Source organism: Amia ocellicauda, chromosome 12 (assembly GCF_036373705.1).
Source record: "Amia ocellicauda isolate fAmiCal2 chromosome 12, fAmiCal2.hap1, whole genome shotgun sequence".
Lineage (NCBI taxonomy): Eukaryota > Metazoa > Chordata > Actinopteri > Amiiformes > Amiidae > Amia > Amia ocellicauda.
The window spans coordinates 30,059,880-30,082,500 of NC_089861.1; the positions used below are offsets into that span (position 1 = coordinate 30,059,880).

Below are 22,621 nucleotides of genomic sequence, written 5' to 3' on the forward strand. Positions count from 1 at the left end.
ACTGCAGTATTTCCGTGCAGTATAAGTAATGCGGTATCTTGCACTATATCCGCACCTCCTCAATCTCGCTCACTCGTTCTCTCACACACGCCACGATTATATCCATCCGCACGAAAGTAAAGCGCAATAGTGCGGAGATCAAAATCGCAGAAATAGCTGTTCTGTGTGCATGATGTGCAGCAGAATCATACAGGTTATCTCCCCCCCCCCCCAACCCCCATCTCCCCCTCCCCCCCAGCTCCTCTACCCTTTCTTGCTGATGCCAGCTTTTCTGCATTACCCAGTAATCCCGAGCCAATCAATCACTATAGCGTTTAAGTTTTCTTGGGGGAGGAAACAAAAATCTTGGCAGCAGTTAGAAGACCTCACTCGGCGACTCCTCTCAATGCGGATTTCGTGTTGCAGGCTGTTCTAATTCAATCTCAGTTTTGAAACACAACGGAAAAGAAAAGGCTGAGATGATATCCTACCCAACAGACGCAGTCTACTGCAGCGTTTTATTTCAAAGGACACAACAAAGCTCGATTTATTTATGCATGTCTGTATTCAATTACACATTGATTATTTTTAAATAAAATTACATTAAGAACTGGGTATTTATAATGTCCCATATACCCACATATACTGTCAAATAACTGCGATTCTATACACACTGGCACTGCTTTCTACCGCTTTAATATCTGGGGTGATGTTCAGAGCTCATTCAATTATTCTTGTTGCCATAGTGTCTGACGGCGTCGCTCTGCCTGCCTCTCTCTCTGTCTCTATCTGTATCTCCATCTCTCTCTCTCTGTATCTCCATCTCCATCTCTCTCTGTTTGTATCTCCATCTCTCTCTCTCTGTCTGTATCTCCATCTCTCTCTCTCTGTCTGTATTTCCATCTCTCTCTCTGTCTGTATCTCCATCTCTCTCTCTGTCTATCTTCATCTCTCTCTCTCTGTCTGTATCTCAATCTCTCTCTCTTCTTACTTTTATATCCATACTTATTCTACTGTATCCGTTTTCACACACTGTCAAAATTAGCATTGTATGTAGTTATACACGCTCAGAAAGAAATGATTAATTTATTTAAATTAATAATTATGATTCAAACTATCAAAGTTACTAAACAGAACAGTATGTTGTAATATTTATGACCTGTCAGGAGTTCATCTATGTTTCATTGAATTAATCTTCCCAAAACATATAACACTAACATGATATTCTACACACACACACACACACACACACACACACACACACACACACACACACACACACACACACACACACACACACACACACACACACACACAAATAGAAAACCAGCAACCTTACTACTAGAAATCAAGTCTGCACATTACAGTGGGAAGAAAATTAAAGACGTGTGGAATGGTCTTCTAGGACAATCTATAGTATAATTAGCTGTCTATAGAATTTACTTGAATATACGTACTTCACTGCTTTATTGCATTAGACAAAACTACGCTGGGTGCAATGCTGGCGTGCCCCACCACAATCCGCTTTCACAGTGGATGCATTGTGCATGCGTATAGATACACAATCGCAGAGGCGTCATGTAGTACAGTGCGGTGACACCAGAAGAAAGTAATATTGAGCCCACTTGTTTCAGTTGATCCGAGGTGGTCGTCCCAGATAGTTACTGAAGAATCTAAATCACTAGGACCAGGTACGAAACCACACGGGGACGTGTGAATTTCCCATGGACGTGATCCGCAGGCACTTAGCGGGTGGTATGATTCGCGCAGAAAGGGGAAATGCTGTGAGATTCCTGAGCTGAGGAGAAGCAAGAGTGATGAAGAGCTCTTGAATATTTTATGTCCTGAGTGCAGACGGGAAGATAGCACAGAGATCTTTGTAAATGATTAAATACTCATCACTGGAGACCCAGGGGCAGGGAGGACACCATAGTGGAGTGTCGGTTCTGTCTCTGGTGGGATTCGGCTATAGGCGCGGAAAGCCAGTCTGTTCGTGTATAGGCTACTACTAATTTTCTCTCAATCACTTCCCTGTAGATTCAACGATTCAAAGTGATTTCGAATATGGTAAGTTGTTTTTCCGCTTATTTATTTATTTATTTATTTATTTATTTGTTTATTTATTTATTTATTTTCTTAACCTAGATCTGTCTTACCCGTTATTTGCAGTAAAGTAACCGTAGTTTACTACTAAAACTAAGATACCAACCAATCCCTACTGTGCGGTGCAGGTTGTTTGGTGTGTGCTTGTTAATCTTAGCTGAGGTCCAATTCACACTGGCCTAAAACCGCAGTTTTCTGAATCGTACTCCACTGTCAATAAACGCAATTTGTTTTATAATGTTTTAATGTTTTGAAGACCACTAGGCTGTGTCTTCATGCTGGAAACTAGTCATTGGTTTTGGGTAACATTCTCGATTTATGTCTGAATACAATTCCAAAAAGCAGGAATTGGTAAACTAATTACAGTATTAACCGTAAAAACTCAAGCAAAACAACTTAATAACTCATATGAAATTGACACTCCACCTTAAAATAAGACATGACACTACTTCTACTGTCTTGACTATTTCAGGGTGTAAACACAAAAATCTGACGTACTGGGGTTCATTGAGTTATCGAGTTTCGGTTAATTCATGTGCTCTCTTTTCCTCAGATTATGAAACCCTGAGGACCACAGGAGTGATTCTGGCTGTCATCATGTTTGTGGCAGGGATCCTCATAGCCCTGAGTGAGTATAGCGACCCCTACTGGGATATTAGTGTCAACTCAATCGGATTTCTTCAATACATTAAAAGATTTTAACTATTTTAGGCGACAAAAAATAAATAATAATCGGAGACCATGATACATTTTGATAGCTTTTTGTGTATGTATGTAAACACGCAATAAACAACACATAAATGATAGCAGTATTTTGCAAGGATTCTACAGCAATTCAGAATGTGTGTTGGATACTTCTAGTGCATGATTACTAGCCTATGTGATTACTGTTAAATTTGTAATGCATACATTCATAGTATTCAATCGTTTTGTTTAATTTGTATTTACTAATCTTAAAAAGGCATAACTGTATCTGTCTTCATTCCGTAATCCCCCTGGTTATTCCACTACGAAAATTATATCAAACCATAACAATGTTCTAGTTTTGCAGCCCCTGTTCAAGTCCCAGAGTCCCCTCTGCAGCACTGACTGTGGTATATATTAACCTACTGTATGTTAGTCTGCATAGCATTTACAAAATGTTACTTGTTCCTAGTGAAATTCCTAGTGGGTGAGGGTGTGGATTATTACTCCTGCATTTCTCTTGCTCTTTCTCTGAGCTCTGCTATTGATCGCACATATAAGCCTTAACCCCAAGCCCAGTCACTCTAACCTTCACTGTTATGCATACAGTCACAATCCAAACTCGAATTAAGTGCACAATGTTCTCAGGTGTTATTCTTGCAGGATTAATGAATACATTCATTAGGGATAATTATAAAGTGTGACCATAAAACATCATATTTGTACTGTGAGTTCTCTGAATTTCTGCAATGGGAAGTCTTTTTCTTTCTCTTTTGTATGTATGTATGTATGTGTGTGTGTATGTATGTATGTGTGTGTGTATGTATGTATGTATGTATGTATGTATGTATGTATGTCTTCTAATTTCTCCTCAATCCACCAGCCCCCATTCACCTTCCCCCTGCCTTAATCTGCACAATTGTCTTTTTCCCTAACAGGTAAAAAATTAAAATGTGCGAAATCATCATCCAAGTAAGGGCTCTGCCATTGTGCTCGCTGCGTTTGTTCCCAGCCTGTGCATGTGGAATGCATTGGGCCTTGAGAGAAAGAGAAAGAGAGACAGAGAGAGAGAGAGAGAGAGAGAGAGAGAGAGAGAGAATAAATAAAATGTGATGCCATGAGGAAATCTGCCTTTGTGCTGCCCGTGTCTGTCGCTCCCCTTTACCCCTTTGCAGTACTGCTGCCCTCCCCTCCACCACCTCTTCTCCCCTAGTGTGAAAGTGCCCTCTGCTGTTGGGTTTGAGAAGTGCACCGAAAGCTCCTGAAAGCCATACAAGGTTACAGAATACAGCAGAACAGAACTTTGTCCCGATACTCGGCAAACATTATCTATGTAACAGAGGCTGATATCCAGAGACAATGGGGTGAATTGTTGATACAGACTTACATTAAACTTGATGTCTCAACCGAAGGACAGGGCACAGAGAGGATCAGCCCACTATGGTACAGCACCGTATGTATGTTTTCCTCTGTGTTCTGTAGCCATGTACAGTGCAGCCAGAGCTGTTGAGCAGATGGAAAGGGGGGAGGGGTGTCTGTGTTGCAGAGGCAGTGTTTGGTCTTGTCATGCCTGTGAGAGTCTCAGTCAGTCAGTGGCATGCTGCTTGTGAGCTCTGCCCACGTGTGCCCTCTCTCTGTGCCACCAGCAGCGGGAGAGTGTTGAGCAACAGGAAATCACCAATGCCAGCACTGCACTGCGCCACGCACCACAGAAAAAAGCTACTCAAAAGCTTTTAGGACAACACCTTATAGGCATGTGCGTTTCTTCTTCTAACATTCAGTTACTCCCTGGGTTTTTTATTACTCTTTCTAATACACTGCTTTCTCTTGTGCTTGAGGAACAGTCTTTTTTGGGTGGGGGGGTCTCTTGGACTGGGAGGAAGGGATGCTCAGAGGTGTTCCTCTGGTGGCAGTCCAGTACTCTCCCCTGTATTGCTGGGATTTACCTCATGGGTCCCCTAACTCTGAACTCCTCTTTCCTTAAGGTGTGTCCCCAAAGCTTTGAATGCCTCTTCTAGGTAGGGGTTTGCTCAGTGGTGTTTTTCACCCTTGGCTCAAGAGCGCATCTTTCCACTAACCCTGTAATAACCATCTCGTATTTGTGCACCCCCACAGCGGCAGCCCAGTGGAAGGCCCTCAGCCACCAAAGACAGAAGGTGAGCTGTCGATATGTGGAGGGATGGTGGGAGTTTATGAAGGGTGTAAAACTGCAATTTGATTCCAGCTCATGAAAATATCATAAGATGCAGTTGGCAAAATTAGATTTTTTTACATCGTACAAAACTTCCCTGGCTGACTTCCGGTCCCATTTTTATTGTATTTTTTTTAATTAAAAAAATGGGTGTGTGAATCCAGGTTCTCTTTATTCCTACCTCAATGAAGGCAATGAAAGCGCTTGAATTGTTGTAATCATGCTCTCACCTATCTATATTGTTTGCGACAATCAGAAGTCAACTATCTGGTGCATGTTGATGACATCACCGTTGTGCTCACATTAAAGTGATGTTAATAACCATTTTATTTAAAATACAGTATCATTTTTTAACTTTCATAATGTTCATGGACACCTCCATCAAATCTGTGAAATAAGTCAACTTGGGCTGTAACCCTAAACTTAGCCTTGTTACACGTGATTCACAGGAGATCTCGGAAGAGGTGCATAAGGTATTCACGTGTTATTCCTGTGGTAGTCAGACATCAAAATTTATTAAGAATCAGTCCCCATTATTCTAAAATGACCCTGTGCAAATGTGGCCCACAAATCCTTTGTGAATGTCCTCATGCACTGTGTGGATTCAGTGTGGGCTCTGAAGCAACCATCGGTATTTGTGCTGTTGTGTTGCAGTGCCACCTCAGACCGTATAGAGGGAGAGCAGGAGGTGGGGAGGGGAGTGGCTGTCAGTTGGAGGAGACCCAACACAGAGAGGGAGAGGGAGAGAAGCCCCAGAGAGCCCCTCTCAGACAAACTGGAAAACATCTACGCCTTCCCAACCAGCATCGGCTCCATGCAGAAACGCCTTTGTCAGTTCCAGCCATAATCCAGGCAATCTGTTTATCCCATTTATATCCATTGTGAACACCACCTCAAAGTGCTTTCACACAGTCTGGGTGCAGGAGGGAACGCAGTTAGTGCAGAGGATAAAAACTATAGGGCTTTGGATGTCATTCAAGTCCTTTTACTAGTTGATTTTTCTTTCACACAATCAAGCAGTACACTTTCTTATACTTTCCCCAGGCTAGTCTGACCCAATCCATCCCATTTCATAAATCAGGCAGCACTAATTAAATAGGCACAACCGTCCTATAATACTATAGACTTAGAAATTACAATGTTCTGAGGGCTGCACCTGCATAACAGTGAACATTTTGAAATGTTCTACTTCACGATCAAGTGTACTCTTTATCTTTGTCAATTTGACTAATTTATTTATTCAAATGCCATTGCTTGTTTACATTTAGCAGCAGCATTTTCTAAAGTCAAAGAAATATGAAAGGAATCAATTGAAAAGTAACAGTGAAGCATACGATTCTCAATCTGCGTCACTGGTATCCAAATTAGAAGTTCTGGGATATTGTCCCCACTTTGCTGGGATTTAAAACAAGTTAAGGGTTTGACATTCCCACTGGGGTCTGAATGTCATATATGGGCCAAGTTTAAATACATGAAGCCTATAGTATGGGGTAATCAAGGGGTTAAATGTGTTCGAGGCCCAACTGAATAGAAATCTGTTTGCAAGCTTTCTTGCACCAGCTTTTATTCACCCAAGACTGCAAGCTTTCTGAAACCAAAGACTGAGTACAGAAAAGATCACACTAAGACAAAGGTAAATTAATGGGATTAAATTAGCCCTCAATGATGGCTAAATCCATCTGCAACAAAAACGCAAAATAGACATCACAAAGGCTGGGGCACTGTGGTCACCTCTCGCAGGTGACGCTATATCTGCAGAATAGCTCCCTCTCAGCTGTGCCACTGTGTGGTGGAAAGAAAGAAAGACACGGGTTGATTGCACCAGTCTACATCCAACCGCCACAGCTTTTCCTCTCCCTCAACCTACTTCCAGGCCGATTGCATGAAGAGACAAAAATATATAAATATATAAGATGTAGCACTTTTTAATGTACGAAATGAATGCACTAGTGATTTAACCATGTAGGTCAGATTGTGTATGAGGAAAAGTGGAGAGTTTCTTTTTTCCAGAAGGGTGGGGCGGGGGGGGGGACTGACACTAAGATGTATTTTATGTAAAACATAAATTATACGTTTCATTATAAGTTTTAATTATTCATTTTTAAAGCCTCATTTACCCCATTCAGCCTTGTGTAAAACTGAGCATACAATGTGTAATCAAGTGAGATTTGATTGTTTTATTTTCTATGAGATGCAAAAATACAAAATAATAAAACAACTTAAACTTCTGATGAACAATTATTTCAATAAACACTTTCAATCATACAGATGCATGTATTTATTCATCTTTGTGTAATAAGGATCAATATTGTAAATTATAATACAGACATAAAGTCCTTATCTGTGCAGAAGAGAGTGAGAACTGACTACATAGTTTAAACTGTCAGCACTGTGATAAATTTAAATCTACAGTGATCTCAAACACAGGAGATTAACAAATCATAGTGAATTTATGGCTCTGATCTGTGCATTGTTGTGTTGTTACACATATGTGCCACTAGGTGTCACCATTCGCTTTACAAGTAAGCTACAAGCCTCGTTTGAAATCTAGTAGTGAGACTAGACTGGGTGAAGTAAGTAATTATTATTATTATTTTATTATTATTATTATTATTATTATTATTATTATTATTATTATTATTATTATTATTATTACTTGTAGTAGCTGTAGTATGTCACTCAGTAGGTCTATATATTAATTTATTCATCAGCTGTATAAGTTTTGATAAACTGCTTTAAAGTGTGTAGCCTATCTCATACAGGATACCTATTTGTACAATTTGTTGGTTGAACCACAAATACAATTTCATTTATTTAGTGTAGAGTGTAAAGCTAGGCTGCCACACCCATCTCTTATTTAGAGAAGCTTGTTAAGACCCCGAATTACAGATTCCCAAAGCATGTGTTAAATGCAACACAGGCAGGTCTGTGACGTAACCGCACATAGCCGTAGCCTCTTTCCCTTCCCTGACTGAAGAATCTTGAAGGGTCTTGAAAAATCTCAAAGGGTCTAAAATTGTACGTCACCAGCCGTTAATGTGTTGTTGCATATCAAATATATGAGGCGGATGGGCTACAACAGCAGAAGACCCCACCGGGTACCACTCATCTCCACTACAAATGGGAAAAAGAGGCTACAATTTGCACAAGCTCACCAAAATTGGACAGTTGAAGACTGGAAAAATGTTGCCTGGTCTGATGAGTCTCGATTTCTGTTGAGACATTCAGATGGTAGAGTCAGAATTTGGCGTAAACAGAATGAGAACATGGATCCATCATGCCTTGTTACCACTGTGCAGGCTGGTGGTGGTGGTGTAATGGTGTGGGGGATGTTTTCTTGGCACACTTTAGGCCCCTTAGTGCCAATTGGGCATCGTTTAAATGCCACGGCCTACCTGAGCATTGTTTCTGACCATGTCCATCCCTTTATGACCACCATGTAACCATCCTCTGATGGCTACTTCCAGCAGGATAATGCACCATGTCACAAAGGTCCAATCATTTCAAATTGGTTTCTTGAACATGACAATGAGTTCACTGTACTAAACTGGCCCCCACAGTCACCAGATCTCAACCCAATAGAGCATCTTTGGGATGTGGTGGAACGGGAGCTTCGTGCCCTGGATGTGCATCCCACAAATCTCCATCAACTGCAAGATGCTATCCTATCAACATGGGCCAACATTTCTAAAGAATGCTTTCAGCACCTTGTTGAATCAATGCCACGTAGAATTAAGGCAGTTCTGAAGGTGAAAGGGGGTCAAACACAGTATTAGTATGGTGTTCCTAATAATCCTTTAGGTGAGTGTATATCCTGCTTCAAAAGAAGAGTAAAAATGGGGTGTAGTGCATTTTGAAGAGAAAATGTGCCATTGAAATCTACCCATTTGCCCGAAGAGAAAATGATTTGATCAATGCCTGAACTTATGGCTCTGAAAGTAATCGAGATCTGTTGAGCCAGAATTTGAGGGAATCCTGAATTTGCTGATCCACAAACCGAGATCAAAGTAATTCTATTTCAGTAACTATGACAACTCATCCACTGAAGCTAACCTGCTGTCTGGCAGGATAACTTGAGCTAAGCTTGACCAAGCACATATAAACATGGGTTGTCAACCAATCAGTCCCTTGGATGTTGTGGCCTGTCCGTTTGAAGAAAATCCAATTGACATAGGTGTGCGCATTGTTCGACAAGCTTTGTGCCGTGCAAGAATTGTTAGACCTTGAATAGATGTCCTGTCTCATTCAGAGCTATATCTTTATGAGCGTTATCATTTTTCTGTGCAGGCAGTCGTTTATCTCGGCAATCTACTGAAGCCACACATTTCCAACATCACACAACACGGATTTGCACTCAGGCAGATACAGACACTGTGCGTTGCCCTTAGATTTTTTGCCAATGGAAGCTTTCTGTACACTATAGGCGATGCAGAACACGTTGGAATAGCCATGGTATGCAGGGTCATTAGAAGAGTGTGTGTTGCATTAAAGCGGTTTTGTTGCGTTCCCTGGCCACAAATCCCCAGATGTCATTAGAGAGGAGTTCTACAGAATCACAGGTATCGTACAGTTGCCTAAGGTCCATGTAGAGGACCATGAATTTCCATGGTCAATTTTGTCAATCTGAAATTGTGTAGGCATAAATGATGAAACTCAATGCATTCCTCAGGATTTCTAAACGTGATTGGGTGCATTGATGGAACCCATATTCCCATCAAAGCTCCCCCTGGACCCAATGAGGCTGATTTTGGGAATACGAAATCCTTTCACAGCATTAATGTGCAGGTACCAATTGAGTACAAAGATTTACAAAGAAAGACCTTGATTTAAAACTGTCATTTCACTCACAGCTTTTTCCTCCTCTGGTTAGATAATTATTGATTCACAGCAGCTGATCACAAATGTGGAAGCCAAGTGGCCTGGGTCTGTGCATGATTCGCGCATTTTCATAGAGTCCACATTGTACCAGAGATTTCAGCAAGGTATATCTTGATAGTGACACATTGGTAATTTGAAACCAAGCAGTAGGTTTTCAAACCTACTTCTCGGACTGATATATGCAAAGTATTCTGCAACAGAATCATCCATATAGGCAGAGAACAGTAAAATGTATACAAATTGTGCAACCTATGGTAATTGTGTTCTGTGACAATATAGGGCATTTTATTGGATATCTGCTTGGGGATAGGGGGTACCCCTGCCTGCCCTTTCTAATGACCCCATATCCTGACCCTGCTCCTGGAACCCAGATGCTCTTCAACATGGAGATGACACTGGGCATTATGAAGTCCCGTTTTCATTGTCTGCATGGCCTCAGGGTCACACCAGAGAGGGAATGTGGCCAGATCAATTCAGAGAGATGTTAAAGAATACTACCTCTAGAGGCCTCTCAGAACATGCAGAGATTGAGTCCTCATCATGCTCATCCTACAACACAACAAGGTTTTAAGTGTACCTGCCATCCACATCTTACACAACTCCACATTTAACTCTGTTTCATATACTGCAGAAATTACTTACAGGACTTTCAATAGGCCCTGACTCCAGCAGATTAATGGTGCCATCAGTCACTACAGGAAGATGATGATGAATATGAAGACGAGGATGAGCAATTGCTAATAAATGTGATCAGCTTAATCTTTACATAGGCACTTGTCATGGGGGGCAGATGGCTCAGATGAGCTACCCCCAGCATAGCCATCCAGTATTGGCCTGCCTCTATTATGATCCAGAGCCAACTCCTCTGCAGTGGTAAAGGCTGGTGGTGGGGGCCCTCCTCCTGTTCTCCTCTGATCCACTTTTTTCTTGTTGGCTAATGAGAAAAAAAAACATACAAGTATATTGAGCTTGACAATTTCAACACTTACACCTCTGAATTGGTGTTGCTTAGGCAGCTGTGAAGGCAAATAAAGCATTTATGACCTTACCATTTTGAACAATGTTCTTATACTGTATTCTTATTTACTGCCAAGTTCACTTGACACCCCCAGGGTTGCACCTGAAAGAAAGGCACAAATATCAATCCATTTCAATATGCTATAGAAAATAGAAAACATAACTGTTGTAGGTAACAAGTTCAATTACATTCACAACACATGAATGAACTTGTTTTAAAAAGTTCTCCAAAAATCACACATTTTCGTTTTTAAGGGCTATTGCAACAATTATCTTGAAAGACACGTATTTGATTGAAGAATGTACGCATTCACTCGATCAGCAATTTTTTGCCAAGTCTTCTCTCGTTCTTTCACTGCCACTGCAGTATTACTTTTTTTGGAGAAGACGTTAATGTATTCATTATACACTCTCATGATGGTTTCTTGCTCCTGAAGTAAGTGGCTCGCTGTTTTGTATCCATGTTCGTATCCATGATTAAACATTCGTTTTGTGATCGACAGGTGATGGCTTCTTAAATGTTACGTGAACGCGCCTAATTTCAGTTCAACCTATCAGATATTGGTTTAACTTGATTACTTAAACTGGAATCAGCCTTTGTGGAACCGAGAAATCCTGAACTGTCATGTCTCGCTCAATCAATTCGGAGTTCAGGCTATGGTTTAGGATTTCTTAAGCCACCTTTCTGGAATACCCCCCAGGTCACTAAATGTGAAAATTATATTGCAAGAAGAACAGATCAAAGATGCACATAGGAAGTTATTGACCGGATCTCAAGAGTTGAAAAAAGACCTAGCAGACAGCCACATAGAAGAAGGGCTATTTTTTCCCCAAAGATTGTGGTAATTCATTGGCAGGTCTTATGACCTGGAGAAAATGTAAAATTTTCAAACCATTGGATGATCCGCATGTAGAATTGGCAAGGTTAAATGTTGTGAACGGTTTTCTGGGTAAAACATCAACAAGGTCAATTACCCCCTGGAATAACAGGACACTGAAGCTATGTCGCAATGTTTTAGACAACAACAACAACCAATTTTACAGGCCTCATTCACTGTAAATGGTATTCCGGTATTCCCTGCTGGCCTGATCTTGACCTGACATGTCAGCTACAGTTGCAATGAGGAGACCTGCATCTTTGCATTTGTCATTTTGGATGGATTGTAGTTTTCTTTTAATAGCCTATGTTTTTATTATTATTACTATTATTTTGATTATCATCATCACAAGTATTTAAAATATAATGTATGTGTGTGTATATATATCTATAGCTATATCTATATATATATAGATATATATATATAGAGAGAGAGAGAGAGAGAGAGAGAGAGAGAGAGAGAGAGAGAGAGAGAGAGATTTGCAGGTTTGTGAGCATAGTAACATTTTAAGAAACACATAAGTAGCAATGTATAATGGTGCCACAGTTCTGCTGAGAAGCTGGACTCCCCCTTTGCACTTCTTAGAAATGGTGACTCGATAGTTCACCTTCTACAGCTGATGTCACTCTGTTATTTTGTTACTTCTTCACTGACCTTTTGAAACCTGGGTGATACATTTTGGGCTGTTACTTTGGTCTGAGAAGCACCCACAGAGATCTAGTAATGAGGATATGATATATTTTATATATATATATATATATATATATATATATATATATATATATTTTTTTTTTTTTTTTTTTTTTTTTAAATGATTCCTTAGAATATGTTGGTTTTAACTATACCATTTCTTGACATCGCAGTGCCCTTTTGTGTGGCATGTACAAAATGTTTAAATTTGTTAAATTGTATTTAACAGCTGTGTCTTAGATGGGTAGGTGGGGCAGATGAGTCATCGAGGTGTTGGCATCTAGCAAGACAAAAACAAATGTTCTCATTGGGCTTTCGTAACCCCATCAAGGTGTGGTTTTTATGTGTTCATGGTGGAGAAAGGAAAAAAAAAACATCCACTTTCAGAGAAAACAACTGAATCATCTATGAAGCGATGCTGAGCTTGGGAACTTTTGTGGTGATTTTACACACAAACAACCCCCCCCTACAGGGCACCCAAGAGCTACACCCCTCCATACCCTCAACAACATCTTCTGCAGTAGTTGTAGTACAATCCAATAACAAATCAAGGACAGCGTATGTATTTACTGTTTGTGTCTACTATATTATAGTCACATTATATTCTGTTTTGTCATTGTATGATGCACAGCATCCAAAATCCTGCCCAGTTTTAAACTAGACGATGTATCGATCATAATTAAATTCAGCCAATGTGTTTGTTGGCTGTGAAATTCACCTATAATACCAGTTTTAATACAATTGTATTTATGTAGCACCTTTCATACTAAAAGCAGCTCAAAACGCTTATGATAATTATGATTAGATTACCTAGACCAGATTATAACTGTAGTCAGTCAGACCTACAGTTAGAATTTGGGGATTTTAATTTTGGCCTGCAGCCTTCTATGGTCTATACACCCTGATGCTTTCTCTCTTGCTTTTAATGTATACATTTTTGCCTATGCATATAACATGCACACACAAAGGTATGCACCTTTGCTCAGTTGTGTACACTTATTGAAAAGAAAGAACGAGATCAGTGTATGCTACAGCAGCACAGTGTTTGGCTGTTAATAAATGCCATGCATGTTGGTTAATTTAAGTTGGAAAACACAGGAGTCTCAGATCCAGTTTGAAGAGAAGAAAATACTTTAATGCTAATGATGAAGACAAAGCAATACAATATATTTTTCCACACAGAGTTTACATTCAGGATGAAAATAACAGCTCTGAGGACCTAGGCCACAGGTTGTGAACTGCCTGGTACTGTTACAGCAAGAGGGTTTGAACATTCACTCTCAAGTGCAATTTTTATAGAGCCAAATGTCGGACAGTGTGCTCTTTGACATCAATGTGACATTCTGGCTTCACATGTGTAGGTTTGAGGTGATCTCGAAGGTGGAATTTTGTTGGAAAATAGGAGGTACTGTGTCTTACAAAGTTAGTAGTGGGAATCTGGTGCTATCTTCAAGAAAAGCTTGGAGAAAATCCTGAGATGAGCTAGCTAGCACAATCTAAATAAACCTTGGTACCCTTTTCGATATTCTTATGCTCCAGATTGTTTCCCCCTACTCTCTCGGTTCCAAACATTCAATTATACACTTTTCTGATCACCTGAAACGTACCCATGTGGTTTTTGTTTTTTACTGTACACAAGCTGCGGCGTGAAATCCATTACATTCAGAAAACAATATATTTTCTCAGAGGTTGGCGAGCCAGGTGTAACCCAATGGCCCGCTCATTACATTCTTTTAAATATTAATTTTATAATTTTTTGCCCCACCTGGATTTCATGATAAGTGTACGGTCATGCTGCTTATATACTATATATATATCCAGAACACCTTAAAACAAGACCCAAAAACGAAGATTAATCTAGATTTAAGCATTTCTGATGTTGATCTCGCATATCAAACGTGATGCACAACATCTACCTCTTATTTAGCAGGGCGAGTGTCAAATGAATAGGTTCTACTCCTGAGATACATCTCAACTCATCAGGAGTTTGGGGCTGTTGTTTTAAAGTCTTGCCTTGTGTTCTCTTTCCATCAATTGGACACAAAAGCTGCCATTTTCTGGCGTTTACATGTTGGCTAGTTTTTCATATCAAACATTTAGGATCTTTCCTTGAAAGAGCACAGCACAACCCCAGCAATCCAGGATGCACTGCTGCTCCCCTCAAGATAAAGTGGGGACCTATTTGAGCTTGGCACTTCAGATGACATCTGAAATTTTTGAGCTTTTGAGCTTGGGAACTTTTGAGCTTTTGAGATGTCACTTCAGATGACATCGCCCTGAACATAAGCAGCTGTCAACCGAGCTACAGCTATAACCTAAAACACTAGAGGTTGTTGATCCGAAGCTCCTCCTAAAAGAATTTTTCTTTTCAGATGTACTCTTGCTGCCTATTTGATAGGTACCGAAAATAAATTAGTGGTTTAGACCCTCAAAATGAGATACCTGCTACTTTCAAGTGTCTTTGAAGATAAATGATTAAGCAAAAAGCCCTGACACCTAAATCCTTTAAAATAGGATCGTCATTATGGGCTATCCCCTGCAGATGGAGAAGCAATGTGTTCCTCTTGTTGATCCTGTCAGGAATTACCCTGCTGTTTCTGAATAGTACCAAGAGTGACAGTGTTATCAAATGATTGCCCTGGTTCTATAACACCTTGCAGATGTTTGGTACCATCTACAAGAGCTTGGTTAAAAGTGTTACTCCCACATTACATTTTCCCAATCAAGTTATCAAATTCATTGCTGTACTTTATCAACTGCAAAGCGTGATCGGCATGGTCCTAACATTTACGGGGTGTGCATAGTGACACAGCCACTGTACTATATTTATTGTTAAACAATAATACATGGCAACAGGGTGTAAAGCAGGGCTTTTGCTGTACTAACCATGTCTGAAAATAAGAGCTATTCCAACATACAAAAAAATACCCGATTCAGATATCCACGAGACTCCCCCCCCGCTCCCTCCAACTATAAGAGTAATACGAGTCTCCCCATTCCTGGCATAGAAAGTATCAATACATTATGATTATTATTATTAGTAGTAGTAGTAGTAGTACTAGTAGTAGTAAAAGTATTTTTCTTTTGGCAGTAATGATTACAAGGCTCTGTCTTACACCAGACAGACTACCTGCGGATAATACAGAACAATAGTTACAATGCAGCCAGGTAGCAAAAAGGAAAACAAAGCCTGTTCGATTAATCTGATGTTATGTTAGAGCACAGACAAGAAAGTGTAATAAATAAGATTTACTTAAAATATTTCTATATATCTTAAAAAAAAAAAAAAAAGTTAAATTCAAGCATGGGCAATGCTGATGCAGCAAGTCTCCCACTAATTAGGATGAAGAGCGATCATAAACCAATGTGGTTGTGATCGGGAAGTTTTTGTTGTTTCACTTTTGTCAAAAAATGAAAGTTAGCAACTAGGGATGATTCACTCCAGTGAGCTTACGGTTACTTAACGATTTCTTAGAAATCACTTCTGAGAGGGGGGTGGGGTTGGTTTCACATTTCTAATCAAGCCCCTCAACAAACTGCATAACTGGACAGGACTGACAGACACAACAGGGGGGTGGAATCCATTTGCAACACTTGTGAAATAGTTGGTGTAGATGTTGTTCACCCCTGTTCATCAAAGTGAGCCCTTCTCTCCCCATTGGACTTGATACAATGATGGTGGGCAAACCCACTATATAAAATGTAGAGGCTGTTGATTTGATTAAATATTTGCCAGCTCAGAGATTCCGACGGCAATGGTTCATCACGATCTAATATTACCGGTCAGTCCTGATGCAGAATACATGTCTGCCAAGAGCCCTGTGTGGTGTCTGAGAATGAACACAGACCGTATGCTACTTTCTGAACTATAAGGTACCCTTCCCTCTGTGTCCTAATGGCAAGATCAGTGCCACAGGGAGGAGAGAGTGCAGAACTTTCAGGCTGGCCAAGACAGATAGCTCAAATGGGCAGATACTTTGCTATGATCTCCAAAATCAGTCAGAGTCTTCCTCATAGGGGGAAATTCTCTGTAAGCGTCTTGTTCTGCCCTCCTCTCTCTCCCAGCACAATTCCACCATGGAAAATATTAAAAGGTTTGGTTCTTGTTTTCATTTTTATCACCCTCCTTTCCTTTAAATCCCACTTGAGCCAAACCTGTATCCCCAGCATTAATACAAAGAGTAATCAGTCGTTTTGCTCCTTAACTCAGACTACACTTTCAATCTGTTTAACTTCTGTGTGCAAAATGATGCCACCAGCTTCTTGCACATGTAGAAACTGAGATGTTGCAGGGGAACAAAGAGGCTACTGTGGATGTTGATATACATATTACTCTGTTCCCTGCCTCTAGGATTGGCTGAAGACAATTTTAAAAAGCAGGGTGATCGGAAATGAGAAAACAGAGAAATAACTGAATTTCAGCCTGATCATAAATGTTTTAAAACCCAGAACCATAATTTACTAAAAATAAACAAAAAATACAAATCATAGGAACAAATCCACATAGCCTTTTTTACCCAAAGTGTTACTAGCATAATGGTCTTTAAATTAACAATGGGACAACCAAGTAGAATTGAGATTTTTTCAGTCTCTTTTTTTCCCCCTGCTATGTTAGCAACACTCATAACAGGCTATGTGAAAAGTACCCTTTAGTGAGTTTGAAAAGTAATTGTCTCTACTGTGCTCTGTCGCTACACTACATTGTAAAATACACAGTTCTTAACGAGAAAACAAATGCTACAATAGATAAGTTGCCAGCAACTGACTTTTGGTAGGTGTGAGAGATGCCAGTTGTACACGCTGCCAGTTCTCTGGGCTTTCAGTCCCTGTTCCACCCAATCTCTTAACTTCATGACTAATTGGAATCCTTTATTGATTGGTTAGATTAGATTGTTCTGCTCCCTTGTAAGTACACTTCTTGTCACACTGCTTTTAGTGTACATGTTTCAGATTGCTCTTCTTTTAGACTTTCAATGCTTCTGAAGCAGAGATGTCTACAGATTACAACTGGCAACCTCAAGGGAACATCAGTTGTTTGCTGGACCACTAGGTGGCACTCTCTCTCTGTGGACTGAATAGTGATGGGGAATGGTTTTGGAAAGTCTTCCCAGAAACCTTATTTTTGGCTTAAACAGTTAGTAAGGTGAATACTTCCAAAACGTTACAACAGGGAATGGTGCCGAAAACAATAAGGAGGATACTAAGAAATGAAGATGTGTCTGCTCATGTAAAGAGCTTTGTCAGCCATTTGATAAGATGGCGATACAGCGGCAAGGAGGCAAAGACCTAGAAGGAATGGAGGCGTGCACTACTGGTTATGTATCATTCCAATAAGGAACAGCATCGGTGATTAATCAGTTTTCAGAAAACAGAAAACATTAGGCAGAAATACAAATAAACCACTTGTGTGATAACTAATAAATACAGTTAACTGATGTAAGGTTTTGAATAAATTATAAGCTCATAGGAGGATACCGTAGAAGTTTCCGACAACTGAAGCGGATACATTGGGACTATAAAATAGTCCAGGTCTGTGTTGGTCCTATAAGGATACGATTCGTCGACGGGAAGAAGCCGCTCTCCCCTTCTTCAAAATGAGCTTGAGCTGCAGAGAGAGAGAGGGTTGTTCACTCAGTCTGACAGCATGGCAGGAATCATGAACAGACAAATCAGCATAAAATGAAAACACCATTATTCTTCTCATTCATAGGAACTGTGAAAGCTTGCTCAGTCTCAGAAAGTGTCCCGATAGATGATTGAGTCACACAGGGTAAGCTTGAGGAGAAGGGGGTCTCTATACCTGTTCTCCCCTCTCTCCACTCTGCAGCAAGTGGGCTGGCTGGTCATTCTCCAGGTTCCGGATGCTGGGGTCGGCCCCCACGCTGAGCAACAGCCGGATCATGTCCTCCTGGTAACAGCTGCCATGGAGACCTGCTGCCATATGCAGAGCAGTGTTGCCGTGGGCCTGCAAGGAGAACCAGAGAGCTTAACTGTAACTGTTGCACCGCAGGTCCTCCGAGACTACGGCAAGCAAAATATCCCCTCCTCGCCGTTTAAGAGAATGAAAAGGCCTATCTACAATTCCTCCTTCTCACCTTCAAGTTGACGAAGGCATTCATGTCAGGGAAGCTGAGTCCCAGCAGGTACTGCACCAGCTGCAGGTTCCCCTCCTTCACAGCCAAGTGCAACATTGTCTTATTGCTCTTTATGTCCTGAGAACAGAAAAGGCAACCCCATGTAAAACAAGAACACTGCATGCAGACCGGGGAGGAGTTGGAATTGCCCATCTCTGGCATTAAGAAGGGTGGGGGGATCTTTAGTTTAGTTCTGGTTGGGGAGGGAAGATAGTCTGGGTAAACTGTGCTACCTGACTGAGGTGAGAGGCTCCACAGCTGAGGAGCAGCTGCACGCATGAGAGCTTGTCCTGGGCCTGGCTCTGCAGACTGGCGTTGGTCTGCCCTGGTAACAGGGTGGACAGGGCCTTCATGGTGCCGTTGTGGGAGATGGTGGCACAGTGCAGTGGGGTCAGCCCTGCAGAGAGAGAGAGAACACAACTTTACAATTTTGTTCAATGTATCATGTAATGAGTGTTCTTCTGTGAAATGCCCTCATCAGTGCAGGGACAGCAGGACAGTGGCCCAACAAAGGAAATGCAGAAAGATCTTATAGGATCAACCATAAGATGGCTGCCCATATTCACCAGGAGAAATGCAACAGATCCCTGCCCAGTGTCACTGTTCACACAGCGCTTGAGTGCCACAGCAGGGCTGTGTCTGAGCAAGTCAACATGGTCAGTGCAAAGCCATCTGATTCCATGCACTGAGTTACCTTCGAAATTGCGAGCTTCCAGGTCCACACCGAGTCCTGCTGACAGAATCGCCTGAAAGAGAGCAGACATCTCCGTTGGCGTTTTTCAGTAACCAAAACGCTTTGCTGCCTTCACCCGAGGGTTCAAAGAGTAGATTCCTGGAGACTACAGTTCTGTGGGCCTCCAGCCCTTGCTATATCTGTAGCCTGTAATTTTTTCCTTACCACCGTTTTTAAAACTTCAGCTATCAACGCCAGTGAAGACACAGTTATGAGTGGATTGTTGTAGTAACAAAGGGTCCTTACCTGCATGACCCGGGGAAAGCCATAGGTAGCAGCCAGGTGGAGGGCTGTCTGACCTTTGACATCGCAGGCATTGACATCGGCCCCCAGCTGCAGGAGGTCCTGGACGATCTCAGGCTGGTTGGCTGTCACAGCGACCAGCAGTGCAGTCTGGGATGAGGGAGGACATGAGAGAGAGAGTTCAGCCTCACAATCACACGGTAAGGCTCGTGTTGTGATTTACAATACAATGGCATCTGTTAAAGCCTGTCACTGCTGCACTCCTTTGTCAGGGATGAGGATTACAGGGTGGACAGGTATGCATAAAAACACTGAACCTCATGCCAGAGGTTTCAGTGGTAAGCACTGGGATGTTAGACACAAACAGTTCAAATCAGCTACTGTGTATTATGATATACACACTGGTATGTTTGATATGATCGCAACGTGTCCTGTAGTCAAGGCAGCTGAACAAAGCCAGTTTGGTTTTAAATGCGCAGCTGCAGCCTACCTTCCCCTTGTGCTCTTTGGAGTCTAGCCTGCCAATCTTGACGAGGTCCTCAGCAGCTGCAAAGGCATACTCCCTCAGCCCCTTGGCAGTGTAGATGTGCAGGATCCTAAACAAGAACAAAAAAAAAGGCCAGGCTTTATATAGAACTGCTCCCAGAGATTAGGTGGGGACGAGGAACAGATTTCTTGTTTGGCCATTTCATCCAGGATGAAGTGCAAAAAGGTGAGGTACAGGGGCGGTTCTGAGGGAGGGGGGGCCCCCCAACTATCACCATGGACAAAACACCATTAGCACCCGCCCCCCGCTAGCACCGCGGACAAAACACCATCAGCACCATGGAGAAATAGATGGCCCCCCTAACATTACAACTGGCCCCAGCTAGGCCCCCCAAGCAGAAATGGTCTAGAACCTCCACTGCTGGTGAAACAGGGGTGGAACTACAGATTGATCCAGCAAACAAGGCTCTTATCTTTAACACTGATCACCTACGCTGTCAGGATGAGGCCAGACAACTCAGCCCACCAGAGTTTATCTTTATGCGAGACACCAAGGCCAAGGCCAAAATCAAAACTCTGACTATGAATCACAATGACCCAGCGGTGATTTGATTTACTGTCAGAAGACACTTTCTATTACGCATCAAGTAAAATGCAATATTTTGGTGGGTAGGTAAATATTTTTACAAGATCGAAGGCAAAGTCAGTCTATTTATGCCCTCGGCCTGAAGATCACCTGTGTGTGCTAGTTTGTGTTTCATCCAAATTACATTAAGTCTAACCTTATTAACTACATTGAACTAAACTAATTTGCTTAAAGGGACTATTTGGGTAATTTTAAGAAATGTTTGTGCTGAAGATACTTACAAAATTCTTGAAATTAAATGTTGCACTAAACAACTGGTCTAATTAAGAATAATTAAGTGACTTGAGAGCCCAGTGATTCATGTAAACTAGTACATAAAGTATCCTCCAGGGACAAGGCTTGAAAACACCTGCAATGACTGACTGTTTCACAGCGTCAATAAAGAGTTTTGAGAAACGTCAGAGTCAGCCCCTTGGTAGCATGATTGCAGTGGATGGGATTCCCCGGGCTGTTGCCAGATCGCCGTCTCTCCCACTCCCTCTACTGCTTAGAAATTGTCTAGAAAGGCTGTTTTGGTATAAAATAATTTGACTGTGCCTCGCGCAGTTCAATCCCTCTTTGTTTCGATATTACGTCTTGCTCCTCCATGTGTACTTTCATTTTGCGTTTTTCAGAATGACCCCATATCCACATGATAAGAGCCGTGTGATACCTACAATCCCACGATGGTTTCAGTGTTGAGGAAGTGCTCCACAGATCCCTCATTCAGGTCAGTAGTTTTTACCCATCTAAAGATGTTGACCTGAAACTAACAGATGCGTGCTGCTAATATCATCAGTTAAAACTGCCCTACATTATTTACGAGACGATCCTTTGAATGGCAATTTAGCAATTCTAACTGTTAAGTGGTTGAGCTCATTGGGAACCAAAATCACAAGACACACTGGTATTTCAAGACCACGGTCGAAGGTGAACGTGTACATCTGGCTTCACCATTTGTCTGTAAGGTTAGAAAAAAAAAATCCACTTACGTGTCCCCGTCCTCATCCTGCCACATCTTCTTGCTGTAGTCCATCCCCTGCAAGAACATCCTGGCCTCCTGCAGAACCCCAGCATCCATCTGCCCCACAAAGCCCTGGTGCCCAGTGCTGGAGTGGCACTGAGGGACCCAGGAGTAACTGGGGGGCTGTGGCACCATCATTTGGCTAATGGCAGAGACTGTGGCCGTCACTGGGCAGTCCGGCTGTTGGCAAGGAGAGCAATGTTGGATTTTTACTTTGAAATAGTACTGTTGATTTACTTTATTTAATACTGACAGTTATTTCTGCCTCTTATAGTGGGCATCCCTCAACTGAAATCAAGAGTTTGGAGATCTGATTGATTTAGATTACCCAGTCATTGCTTAAAGATGTTGATTGTTGATTGAGTGTGCACATTAACAGAGCATGGTTATGCAAAGGCAAAGAATCCCTGCCGATTATGAAAATGTCTCCATAGCAATGTAGGGAAAAGGTCTTACAAAGGGCTGAATGGCCATGATGCCTCTGTAGCTGGTATCTGTGGGTGTTTGTTGGGTGGCATAGTTGGTGTAGACAGGATTTGACCTGTAATCCATTCCACCTTGCTGACACCGGAAATAGTCCTCGGCCGGGTTGGTGAAGATGCAGTCTTGCTGTGGGGATGAGGGGAGCTGGGAGACGGGACTGACCCATCCGCTGTACCCAGGGGTGGTCATGTGACCGGCTGCTCCCATGCCGTCAGAGAAACTGCTCGCAGCACCTGAGAAGGAGCAGGACATGTCAGCAGTTGGGCGGCAGCTTCAGGGCAGTGCTCTCCTGACCCGATGCCATATATAATAGATATATTTAATCTGCAATTACTTACATCTTCATGTATGGTTTTATCGTTATTGTATGTTGTATATTGTATTTTGTATTCTGCTGTGATGCTTTGAAAATGTTTATTTTGAAAACTGGGAAAGGTAATCTGCTAAGAAACAAATATTATTATTAATAATAA

At 41.6% G+C, this 22,621-nt stretch overlaps 1 protein-coding gene and 1 pseudogene across 1 annotated transcript in view; one reads left to right on the forward strand and one right to left on the reverse strand.

Moving 5' to 3' along the window:
• Positions 1-8,988: 8,988 nt before the first annotated feature.
• LOC136764889 (putative nuclease HARBI1) lies at positions 8,989-10,735 on the forward strand (annotated as a pseudogene).
• Positions 10,736-13,528: 2,793 nt separating this feature from the next.
• Positions 13,529-22,621, reverse strand: part of nfkbid (nuclear factor of kappa light polypeptide gene enhancer in B-cells inhibitor, delta) — a 10,582-nt gene continuing 1,489 nt past the window's right edge. Inside the window, exons 3-11 of the mRNA XM_066719251.1 lie at positions 22,122-22,381; positions 21,634-21,845; positions 20,021-20,126; positions 19,534-19,680; positions 19,249-19,300; positions 18,788-18,951; positions 18,516-18,632; positions 18,221-18,385; positions 13,529-18,025 (exon numbers count right to left, since the gene is read on the reverse strand). Of these exons, the coding sequence (XP_066575348.1) occupies positions 17,963-18,025; positions 18,221-18,385; positions 18,516-18,632; positions 18,788-18,951; positions 19,249-19,300; positions 19,534-19,680; positions 20,021-20,126; positions 21,634-21,845; positions 22,122-22,381 (1,286 nt within the window). The 3' untranslated portion in view covers positions 13,529-17,962. The remainder of the gene's footprint in view (positions 18,026-18,220; positions 18,386-18,515; positions 18,633-18,787; positions 18,952-19,248; positions 19,301-19,533; positions 19,681-20,020; positions 20,127-21,633; positions 21,846-22,121; positions 22,382-22,621) is intronic.